General features: G+C 40.3%; 1 protein-coding gene across 1 annotated transcript in view; it reads left to right on the top strand.

Moving 5' to 3' along the window:
- The window catches only part of si:dkey-22o22.2 (neural-cadherin), a 165,843-nt gene that overhangs the window by 98,456 nt on the left and 50,933 nt on the right, over positions 1-16,454 (top strand). Inside the window, exons 11-15 of the mRNA XM_022216146.2 lie at positions 1,237-1,409; positions 2,678-2,845; positions 13,080-13,329; positions 15,641-15,768; positions 15,860-16,046. Coding sequence (XP_022071838.2) covers positions 1,237-1,409; positions 2,678-2,845; positions 13,080-13,329; positions 15,641-15,768; positions 15,860-16,046 — 906 coding nt within the window. The remainder of the gene's footprint in view (positions 1-1,236; positions 1,410-2,677; positions 2,846-13,079; positions 13,330-15,640; positions 15,769-15,859; positions 16,047-16,454) is intronic.

The following is a 16,454-nucleotide window of genomic DNA, read 5'->3' on the forward strand; positions in this document are numbered from 1 at the left end:
ATACATGCAAGTATGTAAAATACTTTTATACACAGACCTCATGAGATACTCACACTAATGACATTTTCGTAGTTTTGGTCTTTTTTGGTTCCCAACAGGGACCAACTTCTCGGTTCTGAACGGTTCTAACTTACTCTCAGAAACGAGGGACTACAGATGAAAAATCCAGGCTGACTCTGGCTCATTTTCAGCAATGTTTATTAATGTGCACTGTCCCTGTTAAATAAACCAACAACTTAATAAATAAATAAACTGAGCCGGTTCAGCGTTTGTTGAAATGTCCTACCAGTGACAAAAATGACCAAATTTAACAATCAAGCTAATTTCCTCATATATAGTTTTATTTCATTTATCAATTATATTAATCCAAAGAGCAGAAAAAGTAAAATCCTAATTTAGTGTGATAATCCTCTTTTGCGTACTTTCACTTATTTTGTTCTTTTAAGTGAACAAAAGCTCATTAGCATGGTTGTATTATTATTAATATTAGTGGACAAAAGGAAGAATGTGCAGCATCACTCTGATCCGAGCTGCCTTGTTGTAGCAGTGAATCCTGGCAGGCAGACAAATCCCATGTTCGCTCCTCCTGGTTGTTTGGTTTCCTCTCCGCGACACACATTAGACTCAGCAGGAACTGACGTGATTATTCAGTTGAAATGTATCCAGTGAGACCGCAAATGTGAAAAGGACATTATTATTGACATAATGCTTGAAATGCAGTATTACAGAGGGAAATGCAGCAGCCGACCTCCTCCCCGCTCGTTGTTTTTGTTGTCTCATAAGCGCTGACATGCATCACAGTCAGCAGGATTGGAGGTTATATTCATAAATTTAAAAATGCATCAGTTGACTTTGCAGAGTGAGACCCAGAAATGACAAAATGAGGTGACACACTGCTGACACAACACAACGCTGTGTTCCCATTATTATAATATCTGCTTACCATCACAGAACATGATGTTGTACTGTGTTCAGTCAAATTTAATGAAATTCACTATTCATGATTCAGACACAGGCACAAGTCAGAAAAGGATTGTGGTTTGGAGCTTGCAAATCTGGGACATCTGATAGAGCTACAATCAGCTTAACAGTTGCAGGTTTCAACATTCTTTTTGTTTTCTATGTCTGACCCCTACCTGGTATTCTCCCTGTTTCAGTGCGGTAATACCTGCTGTAGCTGGCACAAGCAGTATTATTCCATCCTCTGCCTGACAGGGAATCTCTTCTCACTTGTAGATTTCCTGAGGGAGGACACTCCAGTTGGAACTAGTTTCCTGAGAGCGGCGGCGCATGATGATGACCAGGGAAGCAACGCAGCAATCACCTATTCACTGTCCAATCAGAAGCCAGCATACTTGCACATCAACCCCAGCACTGGTTGGATTTTTGTCAACCACCCAATCTCACAGGTGAGCGATATCAGCAGTTTTTTTTTACAACCCAAAAAGACTTGTTTTAGACCCTAAAACTAACACAACTGGATTCTTATGGGGATTAAAGAGTGTTTTTAGCTGTAAAAGGCTGTAATAGTTCAGTAAGTCCTGACGTAAACCTAATTTTACAACCCTAACACAAGACTGAATCCTTTCACATCCTATTGAAATGTCTTCTCTGACCAAAATTTTTTAAACTACATGACCTAACCTCTTGAAAATCTCTGAAAAAACTTTTCAATATTGCCTTTATTTTCACAAATTGGTACAACCTTTTCAAAAAATATCCTCACCAGAAACCTTTACTGCCTTTGTGTATCGTGTGTTTTATGCGTCTGCCATCCACCCCAACATCCTCCCAGCTACTCCAATGCAAACAATTTAGTAATACAGAAAAGTTATTTTTTTGGGACAGGGTTGATCCAAGTCACAAAAATATACAATAGTAAAAAAAAAAAAAACTCATGGAATGACCCACACCATGTATACAATAAATTGCAACATATGTCAGTCAAATCAAAGAATTGCAGCTTTACTACAGAATCATGAGTTCATGAGGTCTCTAGGTTCAAGTTATGGTACCAGTGTCAGCAGATGTTCTTCTGTTTCTACTGTCAGCAGAATAAAAGTTGCATCAAACAGACTGTTGCTGTAAATCTTTAATGGTTGTCATCATCATCGTACGTGTGTAGCTCCTTCTTTGTACAGTCTTTCAAAGTCAAACTGAAAATCCATCTGAAGCGAATCCGTCTGTTAAACAAACGGCCGCTATGAATGATGCCGACTGTTCTTCTGTCACTGTCATCGTCTCTGTTCTTCTTCTCTGCCTCTCACTTCCTTTTCAACAGCACTTCAGTCAATAATTTAGTAAAGGCAGATTTACCCACTTTCTTTATTCACTTTTTTTTTTACTTACAAACAAATCAAAAGATCAACATTTTAACATTTCCTTTATCTTTCTGCTCTAATATTTCCTTATCTTACAAATGTTCAGAAGACTTTTACAACTGCTTGATCACTGATGCTTGATTTTGAAGATAACAAGACCAAATTTTAATCAAAAACTTGCTCTTTGATTTCTTAAGATGCCTTTTCCCATTAAGAAATAGGAAAAGCCTTTCTTTACATTTGTTTGATAAGAGCTGTGGAAAGGTAGAACAAGTTGAAAAGGCAGCTCTCAATAAACACTCACCTAGACATGTCCCTTTGTTTAACGATGTGAATCGTTATTCGTCTGCCTGCAGACATCCAGGATCAGTCAGCAGATTGTGGCGTCAGATGGAGGGAACCGTAGCAGCTCGGTGGAACTGACCGTCATCATCACCAACGTTCACAACCAGCCGCCACACTGGGAGCAGCCAGAGTACTGGGTCACGGTGACGGAAAACACTGTCCGAGATGCCAAGATAGTGGTGAGTTACTGAGTTTTCACATGCAAGGTTAAAGCAGATTAACTGCAGCCTGTTTATTATTGATTTTTAGCCTCTTCAAACCACGTATTGCATTCACAGGTAAACTCAGCGTCTCATTGGTTCTGATGTATTCACGTGATTCCAAAGTTTCATTCCAAACAACTCCAGAAGCTTTACATTTTTCAATACCTTTTTGAAAAGTCATGTAGCATTAAGAGGAGGTGATACTGTCTGCCATAAGAACACAAGTGTCTCATTTTCAACCATGTTGGTTGAAAAATCTATGTTTGCACATAGATTTGTAAGTTGCTGAACACTGTGGATTGGAAATATTTAATTTTGAGGTGAATTCATCACAACATTTATCTACCTGAAGAGGGCCATGTTCACACTGAATAGTTTCCTTCCTTCACCTTGGGGGCGGCATGGCTCAGTGGGTAGAGTGGCCGTCTTGCAACCGAAGGGTTGCCGGTTCGATCCTCACCCCGTCGTGCTCGAGGTGTCCCTGAGCAAGACGCCTAACCCTGAATTGCTCCTGATGGGGTTGTGGTTAGCGCCTTGCATGGCAGCTTCCGCCATCAGTGTGTGAATGCGTGTGTGAATGGGTGAATGTGATGTATCATGTAAAGTGCTTTGGGTACCTTGCAGGTATAGTAAAGCGCTATATAAATACAGACCATTTACCATTTCACCTAAACATGCAGAGGATAAAGGTACATATTTTTGTCCTTTTGAGGTCACTGAGCTTGGCAGACCAAATGGGCTAACTAGTTTTACTATGACAAAAATGGATGTAGTGTTGTGAGAAGTCTCAATAGCATCTGCTGGCTGCAGTTTTATAGATTTCACTCTGGCCCAAGCGCCTTAGTCTAAGGTTTTCCAGTTTGGCCTCAGGGTTGTGCAACTGATTGAATTTAGATATATTTTTTCATTCCAAAATCCAAAAAGTTAACTTTCATCCTAAAGTCTTTGTGAAGCGGTGAAAAGAAGATGTGTTCTGAGTTTGTCCCACCACAAAAATCAGCAAGCACATAAAATTAGCTTTCAAAATTGTGGGGAGAAAAAAAAGAAGCGGTTTCATCTGTTCTGAAATTCTGGAGTGCAATCAATAGTATTCACACCAGCCCCAATTAATCGTACTAACCATGCAGACAAAGTTCATTTAAAGGAACCAAGCATATTAGATATGAAATCGCTCGCACAGATTGAGTGAGAGAACCCTTGATACTTACACAGACTTGTTTTTATGATGTTAAACTCTTTAGAATAGGGGTCATGCAACTTCAATCTGGTCTGCCCAAAATATTCTGACCACAAAAGCAGTCCACAGTTTAACACTGCATTGTCCAGTCTTCTCACATTTTCAGCAGTTATTTTCTGATATGTATGATGTGTTTTTTCATTTTCATGGACTTTAAGGAGTTCACTAATTATCAAGAAAAATCTGCAGTCCTAAGAGGCCTTTATCATGCAAGAAAACCATTTTTTCGTATCCGCACAGAATGCTCTAGTGTTTTATTGGTATGTGCCAACATCAAAGGTTATTGAGCCTCTTTTTTAAATAGTTGGCTTCCTGAAAAGTTACTGATCAATAAACTGAAGTTCCTTCTTCTCTTCTGATCACTACAAATAGCTCTAAGATCTAGAAAGTGACATGGAGGAGAGGGGAAGGAGACATGTAAAAAGAGAGCAATATTTAATCCCAGTCGTCCTCCTGCAGCTATCAGAGTTCTCTTCCATTTACATCCTCCTTCACGTCTGTGCACAGCACCCCGGGGAGGCTAGAAACACTTTTTCTTCTTCTTCTTTTTCTTCACCCGCTTTACTCCTCCCTTTTCCACTCATCCATCCCTCTCTCTTTCTTTCTCCCTCTGTGTCAGCACGTTTAGCCGAGCACTTCCAAACATTTTCTGCCGAGCAAACAACAAACCCGCCCTGAGTTTGTCTCACCTGACTTAGCTACAACCAACACACACACACACACACACACACACACACACACACACACACACACACACACACACACACACACACACACACACACACACACACACACACACACACACACACACACACACACAGTTTGCTTGTATACCTCCGGTGATTTTTTTCTTCCTCCTTTTGATCCCTCCATCCTAATTTGCTACCTTCTCCTAAGCCGCAGGTTTAGAAGGTGGAGGAGTTTTCACCCTCCAGCTGCTCGATTTCACGGAGGTTAGTCAGTTTTGGAATGGTTGGAGGGTACGTGGGTGCAATCCTGTGTGTGTCTCACCGCTGCTGTGCTTTTCTTTGACCCCGCATTTTTACTGAAAAGACTAAAAATGACGGTGATGTTGATGATGATGACGGTGGCGACTGGAGGTTGTCCCACCCACAGCTCCATCTGTCAGAGATGATTGAGGAGAGGGAGAAAATTGCACCTGCTGTCGGAGCATCACAATAGACTCTCATCACCTCAGAAAAACAGACATTTAATTACTGTGTTTAACCTGACAGAGGCTGTATAGCAGTGGGGAAAGGGGGAGTCAAATGTGGGAAAAGGAAAGAGATCATTGATTTTGGTCTTTTCATGGCATTTGTTGACAATATGTGAAAAATAAAATATCATCAACTTTATCCTTCAATCGGAACATATTAAAAAAAAATCTTTTTTTGTTCATATACTGTGTTAGACGTGAGCTTTCCTTTTTTCCAAATTCTGTTTGGACGTCAGGTTTTTCTCTGACAGTCATCCTTTTGTTGGCATCTCATCGTACTGCTCCATCACATGTTTTAAATCAATTATACAGTGAATATTGAACTAGCTTTACTTTGAACAATTCCATTGCAAATCAAATCGCAATATCCGTCAGAAAAGCCGCAAAATTCACCGTATTCTTCAGCCCTAGTCTAAAACACTAAGTCAAAATATTATTTCCCTAAAGTGACAACTTAAACAAATCACTCAAAAACTTTGAAATATCTCCTCCTCTTCCTCCACCTCCTCCTTCTTCATCTCGTCTGCTGTGTTAATTGCACTGAGGAGGAACTGTTGTTTTAAATTTAGCAGCCTTAATAAGGTCTGTTAATTACATTGTTAACGAGGTAGAGGGAGGTAGATGCTGCAGAGCTGGAAGCTGCTGTGTGCGCGTGTGTTAAATCTCCATATCAATAAGCTGTAGTCATCTCCTGCTTGTGTGTGAGTGTGCAAGTGTTTTATTAGTCTCCTTATTGGCTGACTTCCTCCAGCTTTCTTCCGCATCCTGTTGGTGTTTTCTGTGGCTGGTACACAGGCAATAATAAAATATTAAGTCCTGTGGAACAGTGATCCACTGAAAGTGTCTTTGGAAATGATCTAATAATAAAAATTGTTCTAATTTAGACAGGCCAGCCTCCCAAAATGACACAATTCAGGGATCATATATAGCTGAAGGATCACTGGCTGCATCCATTATAACTCTCACAAGCAAAGGCTGAGATAGTGTTCAGTAGGAATGGCCAGTTGTCTGCATTTTCATTTTGCCATTATCAAAGATCGCAGATAGACGATCCATTCACCAGCAGGCAGATGGGGCAGCAAACTTTCATTTTAAATGTCAGCGCAGCCAATCTTGCAGCGCATTTGCTGTTATTTACCTGTACTTTGGTTCATTTTATGAGAAAAATATGCAAATGAGAACACTATATTGCAATTCAGACCCGTTAAAACAGAGTACTTGCGATGGCTGAGAGAGCAGGGTGGGGGAGTCGAGCTGTGGAGTGAGAGAAAGACTGACTCCCTTACTCTTTCTCCTGATTTATGTCTTTGTTGCACTAATACGGCTGCGCACACGAGAAGCAGATAAACGAGGTCATAAAACACTGAGCAGAAATACTACTTATGTTGTATATTTGCAATATAAATGAGCAAAACAGCCATTAAATGTGGAATTATCGCGTAAAAGCCTAGAAACATTGTGGCGACAGAAAAACTTCTCCTTGACCTCACCGTACCCCTTTCAGCTGACTGCTAACTGTTAGCACTTGACAGAGTGATCTGTATTCCAGCTGCTGAATCACTCTCAGCACCAGCCGCACCAGCTGAGAGCGATCTGCTGCGATATCTCCACAGGCATTAATCTGTGTGGGAGAAGATGGCAGACACTGATCAGCTTAGCTTCAGCACACTGCACTGATGTCTAATGAGATGATTTCTCATTAGTGTTGATTCCATTCGCTCTGCTGCCTCGGCCTGCTGCGAGGCTGAGCCACGCTGCACCAACATGTCCTGACATGACTTCTCACCTGGAAACTGGAGGGCTACTTCTCAGGCAGATTTGGAATTGGAATTGGTTTTACAAGTGTAACAGAACACGAATGAAAAAAACAGAACTAGAAAATGTGAGAGGACAGTCTGAGCATTGACAAGTTGTAAATCAGCTTCACTGGAAGGTTAAAGACCCACCAAGGAAGATTTTAGCAGAAATGTAGCGTTGCCAAAGCAACGCTACATTTCCCGTGAGCCTCGGCGCGCACTGTCGCAAACCGTCGTAAACGATACGATGTAGCCAATACCCACACAGTGTTTTTGCCACAAAGTTAGTCAACTAAACCAGTCACAGTCAAACGAATCCCATAGTCTACTAACCACACATCGCAAGCAACACACACAAAAGACAAAAGAATTGTATCAAACTTACAAAGAGCTAAAGTTACGTACCTGTCTAGGAGAAGCACAGCCAGCTCGGCATCTGTTTTGATTCCTTTTTGCTCCCGGAATTCTCTCCACCTCTGAAATGCCTGTCCAAGATGAACTTTTCTTTTGCTTCGTTGTCGATCTGACAACCTTTTTTGCTTGCAGACTTTGCTCCGTTCGCTTCCTTTTGCACTCCATGTGTGCCGTCTTCTCAACCAACTCTCCGCTCTGCTACTGCTAAAAACAACTAGCTCCGCTCTGCTACGCTCCGTCAGCGCACGCGCACCGTATTTGCTGTAAATCGCTCCGTCTCTCACAGGAAATTCTAGACGAGTCGACAAAAAATTAATAAAATGCAAATATTTACAAAACCAAAATGATTCATGAATCTAAAATGGGGGCATTAATAAGTGTAAATAACGAAGATTCATCCACATTAATATGAGACTTTGTTAGGAGCATAAAAATCTTCCTCGGTGGGTCATTAAGAAGCAGAAATTACTTTCTAATTACCCCACCAAGGTAGCAGAACCTCAGTGGAGTTATGTGATGATCTGTGTTGGTTTGTCTGTTTGGTAGCAACATTACTCAAAAACAGACAAACAGATTTGGATGAAATTTTCAGGGAAGGTCAGAAATGATACAAGGATCAACTGATTATTTTTGCAGTGATGCGGCTTATAGTCTGGAAACACGGATACAAGTGAACACTACATCAGCTGCCTGCTGATGATCACATGATTGCAAAACTACTACAAAACCACCACTGCAAACTTATCAGGACTTGTCCATCGGAAATGATGCAAGGAACAGTTGATTAAATTCTGTGGGTGTTTCTGAGTTCCATCAATTCTCGCTGCCTGCAACATATTTAGGTCACACGATTCGGTATCCGTGCATAGCATACACATGCATAGCACACACCTGTGCTCAGCGCAAGGTCATTTTGTATTTGTTAGTGTCATCATTTCTGCCACAAATTTTTTCAAGATTTTGGCCGAAATGCTACGACTGTGCAGCCTTGGTGGAGTGCCACACTATCTGAGTGCTTTTCTTGTTTTATCTTGAATGTTGGTTAGTGATCTTTTTCTTACTGTGTGTTTATGCGTTGTGTAGTCTGCCAACATGCCAAATCACTAGTAGAGACAAGAGAGTGAGGGGAGCTGCTGGAGTCACTGGACAGAGAGAGAGCTGAGAGGGTTTTGATGTTTGAGGTGGTGGACAGCGTTTCTCACTCAGAGGATGTGTGTTACCTCTGGTGGAAACAACAGCAGCATTTGGAGTCTATTGAAATTTTCTTTTCCGATGGACCGAGGCCAACAGTTTTCCATTGCTTCCAGGCTTTGTGTAAAGCTCAATTAACTGTTTTGCACTGAAGTGGTGAAATGACTTTATGCTCACAGTACATTTTGTTTTAGAACCATCTTTACTGTAGATGTGAACGACAGGCTGACTGATGTGCCAGTATGTTTACACTGCCTGAAGAAGACAGTCACTGTTAAACTCATCATTAACCTCTCTGATCTGGCTCATTGGCTTAGTATTGCAAATAAAAGTCCTGCACGCAAAATCCCGTTCAAACAAAAGTACATAAGTATTTGCAGCAAAATGTAGTGTTAAAGTAAAAGTACACAATTGATCCCTCTGTCATATTTGATTGTATATGACATCTTTAGATTATTGCTACTGAAGCATCAGTGGGTCAGCAGCATGTTACTGCCATAGATGCTGAAAAGAAGGATCCATCTGGGATCTGGAAAGAGGATTGCAGAGAAAAAGTTTTAATACACAGGTCTTTTTTTAGATTTTGGACTTTTTTTCTGCCGTTTGATTTTTGGTCAGATGTTGGATCATTTGGACATCTGTTGAAAAGAAACTGTGTGAGAAGTTTAGGGGTAAAAATCAGTATTTGGTGGAGCTGTTAGCAACTCACAGACATCTGAGATATCCTCTGATGCTTTTTGGAAGACATCAGAAGCCAAAAAGGTTGGAAACCAGCGGTTTAATCTTTAACAGTGTGTTGTATTTGAAAAGTATGTCAAAACATCCATTGTGCAAAATCTGTATCTTCAAAATAACTAGAGGTTTCAGATAAATGTGGTGTAGAAGTAAAATATCTCTCTCTGAAATATAGTGGAGTGGATGTATAAAAGAAGACAAACTAAATAATTAAAATGTAATCTAACCATAGTCTATTCAAACATCCAACATGCGGAACAGACAGACTATAAATCCTGCTTTACTTAACAGAAGAAACATTGTAGCATGCTTCTTAACCAATTCACTTAACTTCTGTTAGTCAGACGATTGTCCTCATTAAGACCAGTCAGCTAATTGTGAACCATGTTTAAGTTGCATCCCAGCAGGCAATAGAAAGTGAACTGGAGTAATCAAAAGTCAATCTGCATTGAATCATTAAATGAATAGACTCCCGAAAATTGGAAACATTGAGACAGACTGGTTAAAAAATGGAGAGATTTTATTTTATATCTGTTCTGGTTTTTTTTTTTCTGACTTTTGGAGTGAACTTGGATAAATAAGTGAAATGTATGTGTTCAGGAATATATGGTCCCAAGAGCTTTTCATCTTGGTGTTTGTGTGTCCAGGTCATACTATTACTGTAAAGTGAGGTGGCATCACTCAACCTTGGAAAACACAATCCTTCCCCCTGGAACAGCTGGGTGTTTGTGGTCAGGGAGGAAGGACAAAGGCCTTTAAAAGCACACTCACTCACACACACACACACACACACACAAACACACACACACACACACACACACACACACACACACACACACACACACACACACACACACATATACATATTGTTTCTTTCTTTTACAACAGACATTTCATTAACTTATATTCATACCCTAGAAACTAAGCCTAATCCTGTCCCAAACCTTAACCCAAACACCCAAACCTAAACTCATCCTGACCCTGAATAAAATCTTCATACATAAATTTAGTGATTTATATGATGGGGACTCTCTTTGTCCTCAAAAACGAGCTCCCTGCAATGTGACTGTGTAAACAGTGCAAACAGATTTATGTCCTCACAACATGAGCAATACATCCACACACACACGCACACACAGGCTCACTTTCTCCCCCTCTAAGGTCGGCTTATTCTTCTGCCAAGAGAATAATATCTATCTTAGTCTTAAAAGCTGTGCTGCTGGGGTGTGTACCGGTCAGGACAACACACACACACACACACACACACACACACACACACACACTGACCCACACATATTCTCTGGAAATTTTCACAGAAGAAAACATCAACAAAGCTGAAACTGAAATCTTTATAGGTGCCTTGGAAAAGTTTGCCGTTTTCTCCTCTAGTGTTTCATTTCCATAGAAGGACTGAACAGCAGCTCTGACCGTTGAAACGCTGCATTCTTTGAAATGCAGTTGTGTACCTCAGGGTGTCATTTTTCTGGTGAGTGTTATGGTTTTGCGGACCTCTGGAAACCGTTGGAGCCGTTATAAAGACAAACGACCTCGCTGTCGACGCTAACAGCTGCGTGACAACATGATGTCATCATGAACCAGCACAGAGTCCGTTTTTGGCTTGATTTCTTGATGGACTGTTATAATGTGATGTGAGAGTTACTGCTTGAGACATGGAGATAAGTCTGTATCTATAAACTTGTAGCCCTAGATGAATACACAGAGGTTTGGGCTCTGTATGGGCTATCTTTTATTCTCTCTGCACTGCTTGTAATCAGTCTGAGTGAGGATTCTTGCTTCTGTTCTCAGAATCCACCAGCAACTCTTAACTTTGAACAAATACGTTTGTATCGGGAACTCTAAACACTAGACTATGTACTCATAGCTACATGATATTTTACCTCTTAAATATACACATAAGCACAGAATAATCTACAGCTGCGACCCCTCCATGAATGGCAAGAAGCCAAAAATGTCTAGGGCAGATGCACAAATAGTGTTGAATAGTGATTGGATTGTTTCTCGGAGCCTTTCTGTAATAATCTAACCACATGAAATGAGTGACACAACATGGTCCAAAATTGTATTTTTAGTTTTTAGTGCAGTGTTACTCATTTCAAATGAAGTTTTCTTATTTCTGAAGCAAAATCTAAAACTGTTTTAGTGGTGTATATTCCAAAATTAAAAAAAAAAAAGGTAATAAATAATATACAATTAAGTAATTAATGCTGTACATTTCAACTTAAAAGCTGCGATTTTCCTTGAGACTTATTTCTTCTCCACGAATCAACAAACAAACCGGATTGACATAGCCACTGTGACTTCACCAATGGGTTTGGAAGCCTTAGAAGATTTGGAAGATTTAGGTATTTCATCGGCTTCTTGACTTTTTGAAAGCCAAGGCCAAATGACACTAAGTACATTATTACGATAGCAACATGCCAATCATAACTGAGCCACGTCCTAAAGAGTGTATTGCTTTATCATCTATTTAACTGGAAATGGGACCATAGTTCACAAATTTACCATCTTGCTGTTTTGAAAGGGGCCTAAAAATATTAATTGAGACCATCAACTTTAACTCAAACTGGACTGCAAGAATCTGATTTCTTTTGCATCCAGAGGAGTCGCCCCTACTGGCCATCAGAAAGATTGCAGTTTTTAGCCATTTCTGCATTAGCTTCACTTGTCACCGTTTTTTCACTTTTTATGTTATATATAGTAGTTAGGACAAAAAACATTGATCAAAGGAAATTTAATGCTTCTTTAGGAATTGCTCTTATTCTACTATGATAGTGTTTCTTACAGTTTTTGCTGTCAATGTTTTTCATTGTCAGATTGTGAACAATGGTGATGATGTGTGTATCTCTAACTTAAAAGCTTCAACACAAGTGATAAATTAGATTATGCAGTGGGTTCTCGACATATGTCGGCGTTCCATTCCTACAGTGTGATGTAAGTCTCAAGTCCAGTGAAAATGTAAACAAAGCCATTAAGTGGATCACAGTATCAGTCAATTTACATATTTGTACAACTACAGCAACAACAAGCAGTCATTAGCTCACACTGAAACACAGCTCGATAGGAAAATACCGGTGAAAATGTAAATGATAAGTCTGACTTACGCTTGGGAGCCATAATGAAGTTAGCGAATGTAGCATAAATGAATAATCCAATACGGTGGCAAAATGTAAACAGCCGTCTTACAGTGCCAAGGGACTTCATCCGCTCTGCTCGCCGCGTGACTACATATTCATCCGCTCCGTTTGCCGACATGTTTGTTCTCTCCACTTGCCATCTAGCTCCACTGAACCAGTTCAGATGTATCAACGTAAGTCAATGACATCGTAAACCAAGAACCTCATGGACCTATTGGAAAGCTATTTTGACACAGAAGACCTTTTATTAGCTGTAAATTGTTTTGGTCAGCCTCCGATCCCACATACGAAGCGTTAATAATTCACCCAAAATGCACTTTTTAAAGAAAGAGAAAAATCAAGAAGCTCAGAAACACAGAGACATATTTCATAGATAGGGATCTCAAGTGTTTGTATTTATGGATTAATTATGTAACAAAAGTACACATTCCTTTAGCCTGTCCTCTCATCCTCTATCTCTCCTCAGACCATCAAAGCAACGTCTCCGCTCGGTGACCCCAGAGTGACCTACAACCTGGAGGAGGGTCAGGTGCCGGAAACCAACATGCCGGTGCGCTTCTACATCAAACCAAACCGGGCGGATGGCTCAGCATCCATCCTGGTGGCGGAGAACCTCGACTACGAGACAACTCGTTTCTTCACGCTCAGAGTGCGAGTCCAGAACGTCGCTGCCGTGCCGCTCGCTTCCTTCACCACCGTTTACGTCAACGTGACAGGTGAGATGGAGGGAATGAGTTTGCATTTGAGTGATTGAGGTCTTATTTGAGTTTTAAAACTTGTTTTAACTTTGGGTTCTTTGAGGGTTTAAGGGTAACACCCACTTTGTTGGTATAGATGAGTTTTTAAGGGACAGGAGTTTTTAAGGGACAGAGAGTGGCTTTAGGAGTTGGTTAATTGATATGAACAGCTAAATCCTTCATTCAGTTCTAATAAACCAAAGAAGCAGCACAATGAGATGACATGATTGAAAGAGCATCAGTTAAACCTCTAAAGTAAAAGAATTTACAAAGAACTTGATAGAAATTTTGTTATTGTTGATTGTTTGTGGGGGGTTTTTCATTTGGTAGTGTTGCATTTGGTTTTTCACATGAAAATTGCCACACATAATTGTCATTACACTTTTTGAAGGTAGTCACCTTTAACAACTAACATTTCAAAAAGAACAAAACATACATAATACTACCATTGAAATGACTACTAATACTTGTATCCCAATTTAAAGTACGGAAAAGCAAATAATGATTTTGACATTACCCATGCCATTTTGAGTAAGAATATCTCAGTAACTACAAATATAACCCTGCTGCTTTTTGTACAGTGATAGAAGACAGATGGAACTGTCTTGTAGAAAAATTTGGGGTCTCTGGTACCTGTCCCACGCTGAGATTTTTGCCACCAAAAATAGCCAATTAAAAATCTCGTCCAACTTTGGGAGCTCATATTTTCCAAACTGAGGTACCTTGAAAGCTCCAGTTTGCTAAGTTATCACACAGGTTTGTGTAGAATGGAACCCAGGGGTGTTGGAACACTTCTGTGCAGTATTTCTAGTACTTTTAAGGTCCCAAACCCCACTCGTGAATAGGTATCTCTTAATTTTTAGGAAGCCCCCATGGCTTGCAGAGTTTAGGGAAACACCTGGGGATGTTTGTGGGGCACTAGCTACATGCAGAGGCCTTGTTTACCAACTCACAGCTCTCTGGTATGTCTAGAAGCTGAGAAATAACCACTTAAAGATGCAAAAAACGCTGGCGAGGCTTTTTATAGCCCAAATTCTGAAAATTTCAGACCCCCACAACTCAGAAACTATTTGAGCTACAGGCCTACAATTTTGCATAGAAAGTACTTTTGTGACTAAATAATGGCATGCAAATTTAGGACTAATTTAAAGATGGTGCGGCAACCACCATCTGGTGAAACCACACGGAATGACCCGTGTTCTTGTTCTCAAAGGATATTGAAAATGAATGTGTTGGTCCATGCATGCTTATTTGTTCCATGTACAGTGATACAAAACCAGTGATGTAAAAGTATAGTGATTTTACATATTAATTAATAAGTGAGTATGCGAATAAGGGAATCAGTACATAATATTTACTTCCAGTGAGTTTGAACATTTTGTCATCATATTATTTCTTATTGTGTCTCTCTCATCTGTATATTGAAGCTGGGGCCCTGGATTTCTCTCTCTCTTTATTTTAAGCACACATTTATCATTTAAAAAGTCACTATTTGGCTTTGACCAGCACAAGTAAAGAAGTCATCAGTGAGCAACAGGAACTCCGCCATAATGAGCGACAGAAAGCGACGAGAAATGAGAGTAATGAAGTGGAGTTTGTATCCCTGCTCATCTGTAGCAGAAAAAGGGAAAAGAAGAAAACAGCAGTGGCTGGTGGTGTGAGCTTCATGCCACCTCGTTTTAACAGTGACTCATTTTCCAATCAGCATCTGTAGGCCGGTGGAGAGAAGGAAAAAGGAGAAAACACTTCCTGACTTTGATTGGCTTTGAACAAGCCCACATCGGACGCTGTAATTGGCTTAGCGGAGCTTGAAAGTGAGCTGACAAGCTGCTTTGTGGACTCTTCAGGGTGTTTGGATAATAATTCCTCACTAATAACTCAGTTTTCATTAGTGAGGGGAGACACGGTCCAACTTCACTTTCTGATGGACTTCACACCACAGATTCTTTCTTGTCCCCTCTCTTTGCCTCTCTTTTCTGGCCTTATTTCCTTGTATTTGATCTTTTCTTTAATCTCCCTTTCTGCTGTAAATGTCATCAAGACTATAGACATTATTCCCTCTTTCTTTTCCTTCCGTCTTGCTTTTCCTTTTGTCCTTCTTTATTTCTTTATTTTCCTTTCTTTGTCGCCTTTTCTTTCTCTGTCAGTTTTTAATCCAATTTAATCAGCTTTCATGGACATGACAGACTCTGTGTTCTTCTGCCAGATCCTGCAACAACAAAAAATATGAATTTAGGAAAATAAAATGTGTTTTTCATTGCTGCTGCACCTTGTTTTTCTTTGTCATCAGACGTGAACGACAACGTCCCTTTCTTCCTGTCGTCCACCTACGAAGCGACGGTTCCTGAAGGAGCACAGATCGGCACGTCGGTGGCTCAGGTGTCGGCCACAGACCTGGACTCCGGTTTACACGGAATGGTGGGATTCAGTTGCACCGATCATTGATGAACTTCTATTTCCTTTCTTCTTCTTCATTTTCTTCTTCGACTTCTCTTTCTGTGTGCTTCAGATCCACTATGTGATCCTGAAGGATGAAAGTGGGGATTCTCAGTTCTTCAGCATCGACTCGCGCAGCGGCGTCATCATCACCCGAGCCTCGTTTGACCGCGAGCAGAAAGCTTCTTACCTGATCGAGGTGCAGTCGCAGGACGGCTCGGAGTCGGCTCGACCCGGCCAGCAGGGCCAGCCAAACACAGGTAGCACACTCGGCGTTGGCCGCAACTAAAACACGAGAAATTCACCACAAAAACCATCAAGAGTAAACAGTAAATATGACCCTACGTCCTTTCTTTCAAAAAGTCTCGTTCAGCCTTTTGATGGGTAAATAATATTGGATTCAGCATTAATATGTTTCTAATTGGGAAACAAGAAAATGTAATCATAAAATCCTCTCCTGCTTCATAATATGTTCTAATTTTATTTATCAGTTAATTAATATTAAGCATGGATACACTGAAAAGAGAAAATAAATGAAGCAGTGTCGTGACATTGTTATATTGATGGAATTAATGCTGTGGAAATGCTGTGTGCATTATGGTTTATTTATGTCTTATTATGTTTGGATTTAATACATTTTGAGATTTAGTTAATTTACATTATGTTTT

This window comes from Acanthochromis polyacanthus, chromosome 12 (assembly GCF_021347895.1).
Source record: "Acanthochromis polyacanthus isolate Apoly-LR-REF ecotype Palm Island chromosome 12, KAUST_Apoly_ChrSc, whole genome shotgun sequence".
NCBI classification, from domain to species: domain Eukaryota; kingdom Metazoa; phylum Chordata; class Actinopteri; family Pomacentridae; genus Acanthochromis; species Acanthochromis polyacanthus.